The 19,803-nt window shown below is 41.4% G+C and overlaps 1 protein-coding gene across 3 annotated transcripts in view; it reads left to right on the top strand.

Annotated features, from left to right (window-relative positions):
- Positions 1–19,803, top strand: part of MBOAT1 (membrane bound O-acyltransferase domain containing 1) — a 115,157-nt gene that overhangs the window by 32,238 nt on the left and 63,116 nt on the right. The window contains exons 1-2 of one of the 3 annotated variants that reach the window (XM_054491754.2): positions 8,181–8,284; positions 13,008–13,077. The exons of 1 other annotated variant lie outside the window; for it this stretch is intronic. In XM_054491754.2, coding sequence (XP_054347729.1) covers positions 13,075–13,077 — 3 coding nt within the window. In that variant the 5' untranslated portion in view covers positions 8,181–8,284; positions 13,008–13,074. Of the gene's footprint in view, positions 1–8,180; positions 8,285–13,007; positions 13,078–19,803 lie in introns of those variants that run through there. One more of the 3 variants, XM_054491755.2, reaches the window with a different exon arrangement.

Below are 19,803 nucleotides of genomic sequence, written 5' to 3'. Positions count from 1 at the left end.
ACATATCCACAGTTACTTGTGGCAGAAGACAGACATGTCATGGGTGCAGTAGGCTGGCAGAAGCAAATTGCAGTGGTCACCGAAAGGAGGGAAAGATTCAGGGCTTGCCTTTTTCCAGTTCTTGTCAGGAAATTACCATTGTTTTATTTCTTTAATCCAACCCCCGGCAAATCTCCAGTACCTACTAGACACCTGTGTATGTTCTGGTGAGCTGAACTTTGAGGAGGAGTAGATGTTTGGTGGGATAGCCTTGCTGCTTCTATTATATAGTCAACAAACATGTGAAAAAAAAGCTCAACATCACTTATCTTTCGAGAAATGCACATCAAAACCACAATGAGATAGCATCTCATACCAGTCAGAATGGCTATTATTAAAAAGTTAAAAAACAACAGATGCTGGCAAGGTTGTGGAGAAAAAGGAGCACTCTTACACTGTTTACATTGTGGAAGACAGTGTGGTGATTCCTCAAAGACCTAGAAGCAAAAATACCGTTTGACCCAGCAATCCCATTACTGGGTCTATCCCCAGAGGAATATAAGTGATTTTAGAGATACATGCATGCATATGTTCATTGAAGCACTATTCACAATAACAGACACATGGAATCAACCTAAATGCCCATTTAGGTTGACTGGATAGACTGGATAAAGAAAATGTGGTACATATACACCATGGAATATTATGCAGCCATAAAAATGAATGAAATCATGTCCTTTGCAGGGACATGGATGGAGCTACAAACCATTATCCTCGGCAAACTAATGCAGGAACAGAAAACCAAATATTGCATGTTTTCACTTATAAGTGGGAGCTGAATGATGAGAACACATGGACACATGGTTGGGGGGAACAGCACACAGTGGGGCTTAATTCAGATTTTCTCCTGTACGAGAATGAGATCTTGAGAGGCAACTGCATGCAGCCTAAGCACCTCAGTTTGACTAATGGAGCTGCCCTACAGCTGAGGGTTTTGGGGCCATTAACTTTGTGTGAGTTTTCTCAGTAGCACATTGAGGGTTGTTGAGAAGATTAAATGAGATAGTAGACTTGAAGCCTGCAGAATAACAGCCAACATTTGTGGGGTGTGGGGGTGGGGAAAGGGAGAGCATCAGGAAGAATAACTAATGAATGCTGAGCTTAATACCTAGGTGATAGGATGGTCTGTGCAGCAAACCATCATGGCACACGTTTGCCTATGTAACAAACCTGCACATCCTGCACAGGTATCCCTGAACTTAAAAGTTGAAGAAAAAAAAAAACCCCATTAAAAACATTTATAGGAATTTTTGAGTTAGAATCTTATGGATCATTAATATGATCTTCTGATTTTCCTAGTTAGAAAGCTTAGCCCCTCAGGGACTAGATGAATTGTCTGATGTTCAATTCATACCAGACAATGATTGCATCCCATGGTGTGCTTGTCACAGAGCTAGTTGGTGGCTGGTCCAGAATCAGGGAATGAATGTCTTCATTCTGACTCCAGGTGTACTTGAGGTATACCTGGAAGGACCTTCATGTTTAGAACAAAAACAATAACAATAACTATTAATTTTAAAATATTTATTTCCCAGAATTCTATGATGCTTTTCTAACACATGTGTTCCAGGGATTAGCGTTTGATAAGATTGCAAGCATGAGATCTTTGAACTTGGTAGCCATAGCAACTTTATCCTATGCTCTAAAGGGAAGTGGTGTTCTGTGGGACAGCTTAGAGGATTATTCATTGAATCAACATGTTTTAATTTTATTTATCAACATGTTTGATTTTTATTTATCAACATATTTTATTTGTATTTATCAACTTTATTATCAACTTTATTTATCAACTTTGTCAACTTTCCTGAGTGCCCCTCTGCCTAATTCCAACCCCCTTGCCCACAGAACTTATATCCCTGGGGACTAACTAGTAGCAGCAGAAAGTGACTTCCACTTATACTTGGAATGGTCCAATTTAAATGTAAAACAGAAATAGAAAAAAACCACAGTAGGAGACAGGAAGTTGCATCTTGGCTTAGTGGGGTTCCAAAGTAGTAGATTTTTTAAGTTTATGCCATTGAAAAAATTAATTGTATACTGTATAGGGCTAAGGGGTTTACACATAAAAGCAAAGTATATTTCCTTCCACATGGGGATAGAGTACTTTAATGTTAGAATGGAGCACTGAGAACCTTTCAGGTACTTGTGGGACACGAGTCTTGCGAGTGACACTCAATGCCAGGGAATCTCCCCAGTTATCCATTCTACCAGGAGGAATTTAGGGGAACTGGCTTCAGAGTAAAGGGAAAGAGGGAAGTGAGGTGGCAGGGGTGGTGGCAGTTAGGCTGAGCTTTGGGGAAAGAGACAAAAGTGAGAAAAGAAAAGTGTCAGAGAAAGCAGACATTTTAGGATAATGCCTTGGAAACATTTGCCAATTTTTTTTTTTTTTTTTTGAGACAGGGTCTCACTCTGTTGCCCAGGCTGGAACACAGTGGCGCGATCTCGGCTCACTGCAAGCTCTGCCTCCCAGGTTCACGCCATTCTCCTGCCTCAGCCTCCCGAGTAGCTGGGACTACAGGCTCCCGCCACCATGCCCAGCTAATTTTTTGTATTTTCTAGTAGAGAAGGGGTTTCACCGTGCTAGCCAGGATGGTCTCGATCTCCTGACCTCGTGATCCGCCCACCTCGGCCTCCTAAAGTGCTGAGATTATAGAAATCAAAATGCTGTACTTTATCTGGGCACAGTGGCCCACACCTGTAACCCCAGCATTTTCGGAGACTGAGGCAGGAGGATCTCTTTAGCCCAGGAGTTCAAGACTGGCCTGGACAACAAAGTAAGACTGCGTCTCTACAAAAAATAAAAATAAATTAAAACAAACAAAAAACCCCAGATGCTGTGCTTCACTTTATTGTCCATATCTGAGGACCTTGATGGGTTTTAAAATAGATATATTTGTTATCATCCCCAAGATAGGTCTAAACCCATCTGTTGTCTGCTTAAGAAAATGAACCAGGAGAAAATGTACCTTCCTGAAAATCGAAGGCCAAGCACTGGCAAAGGTGACAAAGTTCTGGCCTATGTTTAATTGTTGAAACACCACCCTGGGAGGTCTTTAGTGCTGTTTTCTTCAGGGTACTGACTGTAGGCAGGACATTCTTGATGGTAGGTTAGACCATTATGAAATGTTTAGTGTTTCTAATATGTATGAAGTAGCTGTGTAAATTGTGGAGTTCTGACCATAATTATAATGAATGATCATGAAGCTAGACCTCTTTATAATCTTTGAGATGGAGTAAAAACGAATAGTAGGCTGGACGCGGTGGCTCACACCTGTAATCCCAGCACTTTGGGAGGCTGAGGTGGGCGGGCCACCTGAGGTCAGGAGTCCAAGACTAGCCTGGCCAACATGATGAAACCCCACCTCTACTAAAAATACGAAAATTAGCTGGGCATGGTGGCACGTGCTTGTAATCCCAGCTGCTAGGGAGGCTGAGGCACGAGAATTGTTTGAATCCAGGAGGCGGAGGTTGCAGTGAGTTGAGATTGCACCACTGCACTCCAGCCTGGGCGACAGAGTGAGACTGTCTCAAAAAAATAAAAAATTAGCTATTTCTGAGGTAAAAATCATCATCATTATCCTTTGAGAGTCCTTTGCCAGCACTGTTATCAGTATTAATATTTTACACATGTTAAAATATTAAAAACTCACAATTACTTGATGAGGTAGGGCATATGTCCATTTTCTAGAAGAAGAAGGTGTGTAGTGGACCTCAGGTTTGGATCTATGCAGGCTCCAGATCCTGTGCTCATAGCCATGACACCATATTGTATTAACTCAAACAGAAACAGAAGCACAGGTTTTCGTAGTGAAGTTCTAAATAGCTCTTTGCAGACAGTCATTCCATCTATTGGCCTGTATGATATAGGTTGTAATTTTTTTTTTTTTTTTTTTAAAGACAGGGTCTCACTTTGTTGCACAGGATTAACTGCAGTGGTACAATCACAGCTCACTGTAACCTTGAACTCTTGAGCTCAAGCAATCTTCCTGCCTCGGCCTCCTTAGTAGGTGCAATTACAGGTGCACATAACCATGCCCAGCTAATTATCTTACTTTTTATAGAGACAGGTTCTCACTTTGTTGCCCAGGCTGGTCTTGAACTCCTGGCCTCAAGTGATCCTTCCACTTTGGCCTCTCAAAGTGCTGGGATTATAGGCATGAGCCACTGTGCCCCACCTTGTTTTAATTGTATATATCATTGTCAGCAGGTGATACTGTTTCTTCAGTTTCTTGTGAAGAGAAAAGTATATATATATTTTAAAGAACTTGAGCATTGGCTGGATGCAGTGGCTCATGCCTGTGATCCTAGCACTTTGGGAGGCTAAGGTGGGAGGATCACTTGAGCCCAAGAGTTAGAGACCAGCCTACGAAACATAGTGAGATCCAGTCTCTACAAAAAAATAAAAAGGCCAGGTGCAGTGGCTCATGCCTGTAATCCTAGCACTTTGGGAGGCCGGGGCGAGTGGATTGCCCGAGCTCAGGAGTTTGAGACGTCTGGACAACACGGTGAAACTCCGTCTCTACTAAAATACAAAAAAAAAAAAAAAAAAGAAAGAAAGAACAAAAAATAGCCAGGTGTGGTGACGTGCGCCTGTAGTTCCAGCTAGGGAGGCTGAGACAGGAGAATCGCTTGAACCCAGGAGGCAGAGGTTGCAGTGAGCCGAGATTGCACCACTGCACTCCAGCCTGGGCAACAGAGTAAGACTCCATTTCAAAAAAATAAATAAATAAATAATAAAACAATTAAAGGATTAATTGGGTTCAGTGGCTCATGCCTCTAGTCCTAGCTAGTCGGGAGGCTGAGATGGGAGGATCACTTGAGCCCAGGATTTTGAGGTTACAGGGTTACAGTGACCTATAATCTCGCCACTGCACTCCCACCTGGGCAACAGAGTGAGTCCCCATCTCTGAGAAAAAAAGAACCTGAGCTTAAAATACTTGACTTAAAAAGAAGCAGTGTCTGTGCTAAAGGCAATTTTTCTTCTTGATCCTTTCTCATTATATTATTTTTAGTAGTTAAATTTTTTTTCTTTTGTGGGATCTTATAGGAGATCAGCACTTAGGAGAGAGAATGGTTTTTGAGGTGTCTCTGTTTCCTTTGCTTGCCTGCAGAAGTCTTCATTCTGCCTTTAGTATCTACCAGACAGTGGCTTTTCTGCAAACTTTCTTTCTTGACTGTCTTATTAAATGGTGTATCCAGGGTGAATTAATTTGCCTCTTGTGACTAATACTGCCTCACTTCTGACATGTGCCCCTAATGTCAGATGTGAAAATAATAAAGAACTTTAAGAAGTCATAACTAACTTTTTGCTTTGAAAAGTCCTCTTCGAAAATTGGTTAGCTGATACAATTTGCAATCAGTGTGGATCCTGTGAGTGGGACTGTTTTCAAATACAGTCATGTACTACATAACAACGTTTTGGTCTATGAAGGACCATGTATTCTATAGTTGTCCCATAAGGTTACAATGGAGCTGAAAAATTCCTATTCCCTAGCTGTCGTAATGTCATAGCACACATTGCTCATGTGTTTGTAGTGATGCTGGTATAAACAAGCCTACCATGCTGCCAGTTGTATAAAAGTATACACTCATGTCCTAGGCTCACCACCCTCTCACTGACTCACTCAGAGCAACTTCCAGTCCTACAAGCTCCATTCATGGTAAATGCCCTGGACAGGGGCACCATTTTACATTTTTTCTGCTGTATTATTACTGTATCTTTTCTGTTTAGATACACAAATACTTGCCTGCAGTGTTCAGTATAGTAAGTTGCTGTACAGATGTGTAACCTGGAAGTAATAGGCTATATCATCTAGCCTAGGTATGCAGTAGGTTACACCATCTAGGTTGATTTAACTACACTCTATGATGCTTGCATGATGACAAAATTGCCTAATGTCGTGTTTCTCAGAATGTATTCCCATTGTTAAGCGATGCAGGATTGTACTTCTTATGTGCCAGGCACTGTGCTAGGTGCCAGAGATCCAGAGTAATGAACCACTATGTTTCTGTCCATGAGACCCTCACATTCAATTGGAAAAATAATTAGACTCTGTCCAGAGTTTTTATTGTTTACACTGTGTGGTCGGTGCTAAGACCTTATCTGAGCTTTATAACTGTCTCGTGAGGAACCGTTACCACATCCTTTTTGTCTTTCCTCTTCGTACTTATTTCCCATCCCCTACATGTTTGTCTTTCTCCTTTCTTTGTACTTTATTTGAGACAGAGTCTCCCTCTGTTGCCTAGGCTGGAGTGTAGTGGCGTGATCCCGGCCACTGCAACTTCCACCTCCCTGGTTCAAGCAATTTTCCTGCCTCAGCCTCCAGAGTAGCTGGGATTGCAGGCACCTGCCACCATGCCTGGCTGATTCTTGTATTTTTAGTAGAGACATGGTTTCATCATGTTTGCCAGGCTGGTCTCGAACTCCTGACCTCAAGTGATCCACCCGTCTCGGCCTCCCAAAGTGCTGAGATTACAGGAGTGAGCCACCGTGCCTGGCCCTGTCTTACTTAAACCTGGTATTCCGAAATACTTGCACTGCCTAGCTCTGCATGTAGTACTCAGATTTTAAAAGTTGTCTGATTTCTGGTCTGTTTCTTCATAAATCTCTTATATGTCTTTCTATTCATGAATAGCCAAATGTATTTTGACTCTATTTCAGGTATTTTCCAAAATGAGGCTTTAATCATTTCTGATAAAATATTTCCATTCAATGTGGTATCTATTAAAAACCTGTTTTAATTTTTACGATTCATGGAATTTTGAGATTTAAGTTCTAGATTAACTTCCAGAAGTTTTTTTTGTTTCTTTCATGGATGCAGACGTCTAGAAGACACCAGTTTCTATTACTCAGAGGCCACAGGTTTCAGTTTTGTGTGATATGGATGAAAACTCACATTTTCTTCATAGAATCCATCTGTATTAGTCCATTCTCACACTGCTATAAAGCAATACCTGAGAGTGGGTAATTTATTAAAACAAAAGGCTTAATTGCCTTATGGTTCTGCAGGCTGTACAGGAAGCATGGCAGCATCAGCTACTGGGGAGGCCTCAGGGAACTTACAATCATGGTGGAAGGTGAAGGGGGAGAAGGCATGTCATGTGGCCAGAGTAGCAAGAGAGAGTGAGGGTGGAGGTGCTAAATACTTCCAAACAACCAGATCTTGTGAGAACTCACTCACTATCATGAGAACAGCACCAAGGGGATGACAGTAAACCATTCATGAGAAATCCATGGCCATATTCCAGCCACCTCCCACCAGGCCCCACCTCCAACACTGGGGATTACAATTCAACATGAGATTTGGTGGGGACACTGATCCAACCCATATCACCATCCAAGGAAGCTAAATCATGCTTTTTGTCTTTTTACCCCCTGTATTTTTGAACATCCTATCATGTTGAAACATATTAAATATGCTATTGATGGTCTGTGTAGATCAGTGTTATATTTGCATATACGTATTTTATATTTATTTGCTTGCCTGCCTTTCATTGTATTTCTCTTTGGAATTGTCTTTTTTGGAAAAAAAAACTTTAAGCACACAAAAACTTAGGGTATTTGCTAACTACAAATTTGGGCAGGCAAAAAGGTTGACTTCACATTCTGTTTGGTTTTAAGAGCGAGAGTTGAGGAAGCAAGGCAGTAGGCCCTCGATTTGGAGGGTGTAGGTAGTAAGAGAAACTTTAGCCATCCCTAGGAATCAACAATTTTTTGTTTGTTTGTTTGTTTGAGACAGTCTTGCTCTGTTGCCCAGGCTGGAGTGAGGTGGTGCAATCATGGCTCACTGCAACCTCCACCTCCTGGATTCAAGAGATTCTCATGCCTCAGCCTCCTGGGTAGCTGGGACTATAGGCAGCACCATGCCCAGCTAATTTTTGTATTTGTAGTAGAGATGGGATTTTGCCATGTTGGCCAGGCTGGTCTCAATCTCCTGACCTCGTGATCCGCCTGCCTCGGCCTCCCAAAGTGCTGGGATTATAAGCATGAGCCACTGCGCCTGGCCCCTAGGAATCAATTTTTAACAGCTGTTTCTATCAGTTACATTATACTTACTATCTTCTCTCTTTTCCTTTTGTTTTTCTTCTTCTTGTTGTTTGTTTTTGTTTTTGTTTTTTTAGAGACAGAATCTCACTCTGCCTCCCAGGCTAGAATACAGTGGTGTGATCATAGCTCACTGCTGCCTTGAACTTCTTGGCTCAAGTGATCCTCTTGCCTCAGCTTCCCAAGTAGCTGGGACTACAGGTGAGCACCACCACATCTGGCTAATTATTTTAATTTTTGTAGAGACAGGTTCTTTCTTTGTTGCCCAGGCTGGCCTTGAACTCCTGGGCTCAAGCATTTATCTCGCCTTGGCCTCCCAAAGTAGTGGGATTACAGGCATGAGCCACTGCGCCTGGCTTCTTTTTTCTTCTATAAGGATGTAAAATGATTTTCTGCTGTCAGTGATACTGCTGGGGTTGGATAAATGGAGTTAGCTATAATGTTTTCCATTAAGTTGGGAGTGAGGATTTGATTGGAAATCAGATTGGGTTTGAATTAATCATTTCCAATAGATGTACATGAAATAACCTAAAAATTATTACCATTATTATTGCTATTATTCTTTTGAGACAGGGTCTTGGCAGGCTGGAGTGCAGTGGTGCAGTCATAGCTCACTGCAGCCTCGACCTCCTGGGCTCAAGTGATCCTCCTGCCTCAGCCTCCTGAGTAGCTGGGACTACAGATGTGCACCACCATGCCCAGCTAGTTTTTTTTTTTTTTTTAAGTTTTTTGTAGAGATGGCATCTTGCTATGTTGCCCAGGCTGGTCTTGAACTCCTGGGCTCAAGCAATCCTTCTGCCTTGGCCTCCCAAAGTGCTGGAATTACAGGCATGAGCCACTGCACCCAGCCTAAATAACTTTGATTATTAAAATGACACCTATATATTAGAGAGGAACACTTTTACTGAAGTCACCTATAGCTCTAAAGCATTCCATTCTTACACATCAGCCTTTCAGTAAAGGTTTTCTCAATGTCTGGTAGAGGCCTGAAACTGTATTTCTTTTTTTAAATCCTTGCCAGCAGGAAGTAACCAAAACTATATTTCCTGCAGAATAGAGTAAGCACGGTCTTTAGAGGCCTTTATTACCTGTTCTCCACTCTATCTTTCCTTTTTCTACCTTTTAAAAATTTCCCTAGCATGCTGGCCAATTTCCCTTGCTCCAGAGCATGTCATTCATTCATTCATTCATTCATTCATTCATTCATTCATTCATTCAGAATATTGAGACCCTAATATATGCCAGGCACTCTGGATGCATTGGTGAAAAAGATAGACATGGTTTCCGCCTTCTTGAAGTTTTTTGCCCGGGTAAAGAGGTCATTACAATACAGAGTGAGAAGTGCTGTGACTGCAGAAGCTGAGGGTGTTCCTACAGCACTGCAGCAGATCACCTATCTTGCACTTGGGTAGAAGGGAGGGCTTCCTGGAGGAGGTGACTTCTAAGCTGAGATCAGAAAGGCTAAGGGGGAGGAGCAGGAGGGTTGTGCAAAGTCAGAGGCATAGCTGTCTTTTAGAGTTGTCCAGGTGAAATGAATGGTGCCCTGAATTCAGGTAGCTATATGGAGGGAAATGCATAGATTTAAGATAGACTTAGGAGGCAAAATAAATAATATGAGTTGATTGATTCTATTTAATGGGGTGTTAGAGAGGGAGATACAACTCTAGTTTCTGGCCTGAACAGCTGGCTTGTTGAACGACCCCACCGTTGGCTAAGAGACCTGGAGGAGGAATAGTCAAGGAGGAAGATGATGAATTCTGTTAAGGACAGTGAAATTTAGGTGTCTATGGTTTATGCAAGTGAGGATTTCTGTAGGCATTGGGCTATATACTTAGGGTTCACTGTATGTCTTCAGGAGAGACATCTGGGCTGGAGATCAAGATTTGGAAGGCATGGTATTTGGAGGCATAGGAGTGAGAAAGGTTACCTTGGCATATAACATGGCATAGCAGAGACACTGGCCAGGGATGGCCCCTAGAAGGGCACCATCATTGCAGGGGTGGGCAACAGGGGAACCACCCTCAAAGGAGAGGGATAAGCCTGGTCAGAGAGGTAAGAGAAGACAGCCGTGGGAATGTGGTGTCAGGGACTCAAGAAGGAAGAGCAGCGAGTAATGTGCAGTGTCAGAGGCTGCCAAGAGATCATGGCAGGCCAAGACTGGGTGTTGTTCATTGGCTTTGCAAGCAAGGAGATAGTCGATGACTTGGCTGGAGTAGTTGTGGCGTGTTAGGGATATGTTGCCATTTATGGCACAAAGGGAGGTTAAAAATGGAGTATAACTTTAGAGATTCTTTGGGGTTAAATTTTAAAGATACAAATCCCTCCCCCTTCTTTCCTCCTATGATTATCAAGAGATGGGAGGATGGGAGAATTAATAGGCACCACAGGAAAACGTGTTTATTATTAAGTTTTTAAAAACCTATAATTGGTAACTTGTTTCCCAGTTTTGAAAACTGTTGTCTAGTTTGCTGTTGGGTAGGATAAGGTTTTTTCTTTTTCTTTTCTTTTCCTTTTTTTTTTTTTTGAACGGAGAATTGTAGTTACTTTGACTCTTGGTCCACATCAGAGTTTCCTTTTTAATATACACACATATTTTGGAGAAGGTGATTACATAATAGAAGCTCAAAATAGTTCAGTTCCTAGGGACCAGGCAGAATCACAGATATTCCTATTTCGTCAGTCCCACGTTGCACAATGGTCACCAAGATTTGGGTCCGTCCACTCTTGGAGTTGTGACAATTGTGCTGTATCCCAGCCTGCCCCATAAGATCTCTGTTTTGGAAAAGCTAAATGGCAGTGTGTTTTATTTTCAAATTAAACCAAATTAAAATTAATTTTGTTTTGAGACTTTTGAGAATTTCACAACACACTGTGAGATAATTGGTCACACCCTGGGGTGTTGCATAAGAAAATATAGCCCTGGTTCTGCATTTTCCATTGTCCCCAGAGATCTTACTCATGGCAGCATCTTAAATAGCAAGTAGTATTATTGGTATATAGGAGAGTGCATATGGCTACGGAGTGATAACGTTTTTATCACTTTGGACTGGTAAAGTTTTTACCTAAGTCCACCAGGAAAATAACTGTTCAAGACAGTTTTTGTTGTTGTTGTTTAGGAGACAACATAGGTTGTTGGGAAAAGACGTTACTTGGGAATCTGTTTCATCTGTTTTCTTCTCTCTCTTTAAATGACCTTATTTAACCTCTTTATTTTACCCATTGGGAAAACCCTGATGATATTTGTACTTATTGCCTCCTTAGAGATATGAAACAACCAAATACACTCCCCTCTCCTCTCCTCTTCTCTCCTCTCCTCTCCTCTTCCTTCCTCTCCTCCCCTTCCCTCTCTTCCCTTCCCTTCCATTCCCCTCCTCTCCTCTCCCCTCCCTCCCTCCCTTCCTTCCTTCCTCCCTCCCTCCCTCCTTCCCTTCCTTTTCCTTCCCTTCTCTCCCCTCCCCTCCCCTCCTCTCCTCTCTTCTTTCTCGCCTTCTCTCTCTCTCTTTCTCTCTTTCCCTCTCCTCTCTTCTCCCCTCCCCTCCCCTCCCCTCCCCTCCTCTCTTTCTGTCTTTCTTGAGTCTGACTCTGTGGCCCAGGCTGGAGTGCAGTGGCATGATCTCAGCTCACTGCAACCTCCACCTCCCAGGCTCAAGCAATTCTCCTGCCTCAGCCTCCTGAGTAGCTGGGACTACAGGCATGTGCCATTATGCCTGGCTATTTCAGAGTTACTTTTTAATAAGAAACATGACACTATAGTATCAGAGTTTAGTTATGCTGCTTGGGCTTATATTTTTTGATTAATTTTTACTATTTCAAATGTGTATGTCTAAGAATTTTAAAATAAATAATGAAGAGATTAAAAAATAAGTAATGAATGTGGCCTCTTTAAAGCACAATTAACAGCCCAAATCTCATTTGGGAAAGAAGATGGGCTAATTGAGTTTTTAGATTTAGGACACATCCATTCTTTGACTATGTTGGAACTTATTATGCATTTGGTAGGCCAGGTAGGGTTTCTGGGGAGGTCTTTTCATCTTATATGCTTCCTACTGGAGGATGTGCAGGGAAATTGATCAACTCTAATTAGTGTCTTTGAGCTTTCTCCTTGCCACTGTGTTGGGTAAAGAGTTTGATGGAAAAAAAGAGATACTAATAATATCTAGCATGCATTGTACAGTTAATGTTGTGACAGGCACTGTGCTAATCACTTGACATGTATTAACTCACTTAATTCTGTGAGAGTAGTTACATGATTCCTATTTTATAGAAGAAGAATTGGAGACACAGGCTAAATAATTTGGCTAAGGTTGTACAACTAGGGGATTAGGGTGGGACTTTATCTCAAGCTGTCTAACTTCATAGCTTGTTCTTTTAACTTTATACCAATTCTCAATTACCATTGATTAAAATCTGTGCATCTAATTCATCTGGGTAACTCCACCCTTTTTATAACAAACACTTAGAAACGTTAGTTCAGTGGGTAATAAACTCATTGGCCAAAGCCAGTAATAAATGAAAAGGCATTCAACCAGCAGTAAGGAAAAAGCAAATTAAAATTAATACAGTACCAGTTTTCCACAATCTCACTGAAAAGATTTAACAGATTAACAGCACCCTATGCTGGCAAGGGTGAGGAGAACACACCCTTATATGTTATTGGGGGAAGTAAAACATTGCTTTGACTTTTGGAGAATGTGATCTGGTGGTATTTATAAAATTTAAAAAATATGTACTATTAGATCAAGCTAGGAATTTATCTTATAGACATACATTTACCAGTACATGAAGATAGATACAATGGTGCTATTTGTAATAGCAAAAAAACTGAAAATAACTTGGAAGTTGTAGAATGGTTGAGTAAATTATATCACGTCCATAGTATTGGAGTTTTGGGCAACTAATAGACAACACTCTGCTTTCCTCCTAGATGTGGAACTAATTTGGAAATAAGACCCAAAAGACAGACGGGGGAGATCAAATCATTATCTTCATTAATGGTAAAGCTGATTGATCACAATGGGTTTCTTTTCTTTTCTTTTTTTTTTTTCCTTTTCTTTTCTTTCCTTTTCTTTTTTTCTTTCATTCATTCATGACAGGGTCTCACTCTGTCACCCAGGCTGGAGTGCAGTGACACTATCACAGCTCACTGCAGCCTGGATCTGCTCGGTTTAAGTGATCCTCCCACCTCAGCCTCTCAGGTAGCTAGGACTACAGGTGCAAGTCACCATGCTTGGGTAATTTTTTAAATTTTTCATGGAGATGAGGTCTTACTCTGTTGCCCAGGCTGGTCTTGAACTCCTGAGCTCAAACAATCCTCCCTCCTCGGCCTCCCAAAGTGCTGGGATTATAGCATCATGCCTGGCAGATTTCCTACTTCTTTATCCTTGAATGACACTGATTTGGCCACCCAATTACTGATGCTGCTGAGCAGACACTCCAAGACCACTCCAGGCAGGACAACATTATGTGCAACAACTCTGTGCAGGGAGCACAGAACAGAGAATACCTTTGTCTAAAGGCATGCTGGCTCCCAAAGAGAGAAGTCCCCAAAGGCCTGAGCTGGGCCTGCTCAGTGTCTCTTCTCAATTTAGCAGCTGGTTAATTAAGTCATTCCTCCTTCCCTGGGGAGGAGAGTGGGAGGGAGTTAGGGCAGAGAAAAAGGGGAAATGTTCCTTACGTATTTTCCCTCCTAGGGAATGGAGTAAAGATAACCCTCTCTCTATGAAAATCTAAGGTGTGGGGAAAGTTCACCACACCTGCCATACTGTGTGGAATATTATGCAGCTTTAAAAAGTACAAGCTAGCTCAATATGAGTTGACTTGGAAAGATGTCCATCTTTTGTTGAATGAAAAACAAGTTACAGTATAGTTTTTATACCATGGTTATGATAAAGTAAAGGAGAAATCAATGCATATGGGTATATTTTTGGATTTTGAAAGTAAATATCGAAAACAGTATTAAAGTGTATGCTCCATCTGCTAAAAAGGAAGATGCATGCTAGATATAGAAGGTTGGGATTATGAGGGATCCGTGAGCTTCTTTCATGTACATCTCTGTATTGTTCATTTTTTAAAAATGAGCATTCATTAATTTTATAATAAAATGAAATTAGCCAAAAAATGAACTCTATGGCTTCTTTTAATGGACTTCATTCGTATGTAGTTCTCCTAGATGCCTGGAAGAAGGACCTGCAGTTCTTATATGTTTCATTCCATCTTTGGAATATAGGATGTTGGGTTCATTAGCTTAGATGACTTTTACCTATTCTAACCAAACTGGTTTCCCTATTTTTTTTTTTTTTTTTTTTTTGAAACAGAGTCTCGCTCTGTTGCTCAGGCTGGAGTGCACTGGCACAATCTCGGCTCACTGCAGCCTCCGCCTCCTGAGTGCAAGCGATTCTCCTGCTTTTTAGCCTCCTGAGTAGCTGGGATTACAGATGTGTGCCACCATGCCCAGCTAATTTTTGTATTTTTAGTAGAGATGGGGTTTCACCATATTGGAAAGGCTGGGCTTGAACTCCTGACCTCAAGTGATCCACCCGCCTCAGCCTTCCAAAGTGCTAGGATTACAGGTGTGAGCCACTCACCCAGTCCACTATTCATTTTTAAGCCTTCTGCGTAGAGTTAGGTACACAGGGTGCCAAATGTTTCTCATAGCCCCTCTGCAGGTTCATGAAGCAGGGTGTATGGAGTGGTAAGGGAATGTTAGACAGCGAAGATGCAGTCATAGTCTGTCAGCCGGTACATGTGGACTAGCTCTCAAAAAAGTATCAAGCAATACAGATGTTGTAGTTAATGTTGGACATGTAGTTTTGAATCCATTTACAAAGTGAAAGCAGATTGGACCACGGAGTCAGGAGAATCTGGCCACAGTAACCTTTCCCTCTATGGACCGGTTTCTTTACCCACAAAATGAGGGGCTTGAATCAGATAGTTGCTAATAGTCTTAGCTTCTCTTGTCTATTTTATGCCTGATTTAAATCTTTGATTACAGATGCTCCTCAACTTACGATGGAGTTACATCCTAAAAAACCCACTCTAAGTTGAAAATATCCGAAAAATCAAAAAATGCATTTAATATGCCCAACCTATCAATATCATAGCTTACACTACCCTATCTTAAATATGCTGAGAACACTACAATTAGGCAAAATAATCTATCACAAAGCCTATTTTATAATAAAGTGTTGAGTATCTCATGTAATTTGTTAAATACTGTACTGAGAGTGAAAAACAGAATAGTCATATGGCTACTCAAAGTTCGGTTTCTACTGAATGCAAGTCACTTTCACACCATGTTAAAGTCGAAAAATCGTAAGTCAAACCATCATAAATAAGTCAGGGACCGTCTGTACTCTAACATACACTCGCTAAACTGCCTCTTTCTTCCCGGTTGGCATTATAAGTTGAAGCTGTGGATCTCAGCCCTGGCTGAATATTAAAATCACCTTGGAACTTAAAAAAATTTTTTTTAAAAAGATGCCTTATCCCCCAACCCCCCACAGATTCTGATCTGGATTAGGATTCTAAAATCAGTCATTTTAAATTTTAATTTTTCTAAAAAACAGATCTTTGGTTGATTCCAGTGTTGAGAGCTGCTATCTTGAGAGGTCCTGCTAGTTAGCTACTGTACACTTTGTAGCCTATCTAATACTTGTGAAGCTTTATAGTTCTTTTAAAGTAGTATAGAAAGTACTTTTATAGTACTTTCACATTCCATTTAGTGCCCACCACAATCTGGTAGAGTAGATGTTATTAGTATCCCACATACCCACTTAACCTTGTAAGTGGTCGTGGTCTCTTATTTGAGGTTACTTTCCATGATGGAACCAGACTGAAAGAAGGTGACTCCAGGCCCAGCTGGGTGGACCTGAGCCACAGGAAAAATTTCAGGTTACATATATATGGGATGTGTTAGTGTGTGTATGTGTGTACATGCACATACATTCTATAGTAAACACATATATTTATATTATATGTAGATTTTATATACACATATACATCATATAGTAAATATAAGTATATATTATGTACATAATATATACACACATTAAAAATATATATTATGCACACACATTATTCAGACACATGCACATACAACCATGCCCTTGGTAGTGATCTCTATCCGTATAAAACTTGACATCCCGGGCCCCGGTCAAGGTTGTAAAATCACCCCCTAACATTCCACCTGCTTATTCAGTGAGGTCCGTCCCTTCAGCAGTGTGTGCCCCTCACTCTCTATGGAGGCCCAGAATTCTTTACTCAGGCTCTTATTTCTAGATGGGCCCCTTCTGACCCTCTGTACCCAATTTACCCCCACCCCACCTCCAGGGCTGCTGGGGAATCATCAGAAAGCATGCTGGACTGGAGTCAGGACACCTGAGTTCTGGTCTTAACTCTGATGTTCAGAGGCTGTGTGACCCAGGCCAGGTCACGGACTGGCTCGGGGCTCCAGTTTCTTCATCTGGAAAGTGAGATATTGAATCATGCGAGAAGGTTGTGCCTGAGTAGAACCAGACTCCCTGAGATTAAATTCCAGTGTTGCCACTGACTGGGTGTATGATTTTGGGTAAATTTTCTAACCTCTCCATGACTGAATTTCCATATCTGTAAAATGGAAGCCTCAAAGCACATCAAAAGTTGTCAAGATAAAAGGAATTATACAGGCAGAAGGAATGAAAACAGTTCCTGGGAGGTAGTCAGCACATTAATGCTAGCCAATGTTAATATTATTAACAATAAAGTATGAATAATATTAACATTTTTAACTGGTTAACAGTGGAATTAACTCTAATGGGAATGTTTTATTTCCAGAGGTAGGGAGTAACAGCGTGCTTGTGGACAGGGTTTTTTAAGAGTCCTAAATGGTCCTGTTTTATACAGTCTTCCCTGCCTGCTGGGCCAAGGATTATAAGGATTTGATTTATGGGATGGGAGGCAGGCTGAAATACATAGATATCACCTATGTACTTCATGATTTTTTCTTGCCTCGAAGCCTAAAGAGACAGCACAATCGTTTTCCACCTTTTAGCCATTGGAGTAAGTTTTTAAAGGGCTTTCGTTCTAAATCATAACTAATCCATGTGACATGATATTTGCAGAATAAGGTAAGCCAAAAGTCTCCCTGTACAATTTAATCTCTAACCAAGTGTATAAAGACTCTTTCTCTGAGCATTAAAGGAGGGATTATCCCATTCTAGAGGGACTGGAGGATGTACCCTGGACTGATGGAAAGAAGCTTGGTTCATGACTATACAAACTACAGACAGAGGGTTTACACATGCCTCAAAGAACAGTTGTTGGAGAGGACTTTCAGCTCTATCAGTTTAATTCAAATTTTCCCTTGTACAAGAATGAGATCTTGAGAGGCCACTGCAGGCAACCTAAGCCTCTCAGTTTGACTAACGGAGCTGCCCTACAGCTGAGGGTTTTGGGGCCATTGACTTTGTGCGAGTTTTCTCAGTAGCACATTGAGAGTTGTCAAGAAGATTAAATGAGACAGTAGATGTGAAGCATGCAGAATAACAGCCAACATTTGTGGAGACTCTGGCACATAATATGTGTTTAATAAATGCTGATTATTATTGCTTTAAAACTTGTATGTTTAAAACAAAGGTCAAAGGATAATGAACTTTCTCAACATGTGTAAGCCCATTATACCCATTATAGGTTAACAAGCTCCTGACACACACAGGAGCTGGGAGAACCCTCTCTGGTGCTGTTTGTAGTGGCTGAGGCACCTCCAGGCAGATGGGAGGCTCCGAGGCTTCCAGTATCCCACACAGCCTTTGCTTTGAGTCTTACCTGCTTCCTAGCTGTAGGTGCGAAGAAAATGAAGTGTGTTTCATTCCATGGGTTTGAGTAGAGGATTTTTATTGGGCAGTGTTGTGGGCCAAATGTGTTCCCCCAAAATTTAAATGTTGAAGTCCTAAACCCCGAGTGCCTCAGAATGTGGCTGTATTTGAGACAGGGCTTTCAAAACAATCATTAAGTTATTACTTAATAACTTAGTAGTGAAGAAAGTCATTACAGTGGGTCCTAATCCAACATGACTGGTATCCTTGTAAGAAGAGATTAGGACACAGACACACACACAGGGAAGACACAGGGAGAAGACGGCCATCTGGAGCCAAGGACAGAGGTCTCAGAAGAAACCAACCCTGCTGACACCCTTGATCTCAGATACCAGCTTCCTGAACTGTGAGAAAATAAATTTCTGTTGTTTAAATTGCCCCCCACCCCACCCTCCAGTTTTTGGTATTTTGTCATGGTAACCCTAGAAAATGAATACAGGCCACTACTAAGTTCTCCCTGAGTGCTATTATTTCTGGGGAGAATGTTGGGAGTTAAATTGAAACAGGGGAATATACCACGAGAGAACTCGGACTTCGTTTGAAACCCTGGCCCTACCACTCCCTGACTTTGTGACTTGCGCCATGTGCTTAACCGTTTTGTTCTTCACTTTCCTCCTGTGTAAAGTGGGAGTGAGCTATTTCCCAAGGTGTGGGAAGGCTGCAATGGAGTCATCTATGGAAGGTTTATCACTGTGCCCAACACATGGTAGGCACTGGATAAATGGCATTTATTGTTATGATGAGACACCATATCAATTAGAGCAGTGGCCCCCAACCCTTTTGGCACCAGGGACTGGTTTTGTGGAAGACAATTTTTTCCATGGAGTTGGGTTGGGGAATGGGGATGGTTTCAGGATGATTCAAGCTCATTACATTTATTGTGCACTTTATTTCTATTCTTATTACATTGTAATATATAATGAAATAATTATACAACTCACGATAATGTAGAATCAGAGGGAGCCCTGAGCTTGTTTTCCTGCAACTAGATGATCCCATCTGGAAGTGATGGGAGACAGTGACAGATTGTAAGGCATTTGATTCTTATAAGGACTGGCAGCCTACATCCCTGGCATGCATGGTTCACCATAGGGTTTGCACTCCTATGAGAATCTAATGCTGCTGCTCATCTGACAGGAGGTGGAGTTCATGTGGTAATGCAAGCGATGGGGAGTGACTGTAAATACAGGTGAAGTTTCTCTCAGTCACCTGCCACTCACCTTCTGCTATGTGGCCTGGTTCTTAACAGGCCATGGACCAGTACTGGTCTGTGGCCGGGGAGGTTGTTGGGAACCCCTGAATTAGAGGTCTTTTGGGCTATAAATTGTGTACATTGATTATCAATCTTAAATAATATTTGCTTATCCACAAACTGGGAAAAAGAAGGCTCTTTAGAGATTTAAAAATACTTCCTGCTGACATTCTGAGGAGTGTGGAATGAAAGTGTAACAAAGGATCCCTTTGAAAGTGTAAAGTAAATCAAGGGTATTCTACAGTCACTTTTTGTTCTGTGGTACAGGAAGGAATAGCATTTTTAGAACTCTTTCCCAGCTACATTTATTTGTAGGGGGCAATGCAAAAGAGTACTGTTTGTGATGGAAGAATGGCTTGCCATTAAATAAGGAATTGTTTAACTTGATTGGTTTTGCCTTGGAGCGTATAAGGCAGTGTTGCCGAGTGTTTATTTTCTTGTTATTAAGCAGTTGGAGTTCTTTGCATATTTTGAATATGAGCCCCTTATGATTTGCAAATATTTTCTCCCAATCTGTGGGTTGTCTCTTCACTCTGTTAATTTTTTCCTTTGTTGTACAGAAGCTTTTTAGTTTGTTACACTCGACATTGCAGGCCTGGACAGTTGCCTGTTGCTCA

Source organism: Pongo pygmaeus, chromosome 5, assembly GCF_028885625.2.
Source record: "Pongo pygmaeus isolate AG05252 chromosome 5, NHGRI_mPonPyg2-v2.0_pri, whole genome shotgun sequence".
In the NCBI taxonomy this organism is placed as follows: domain Eukaryota; kingdom Metazoa; phylum Chordata; class Mammalia; order Primates; family Hominidae; genus Pongo; species Pongo pygmaeus.
This window is presented reverse-complemented; position numbering and strand designations above follow the sequence as displayed.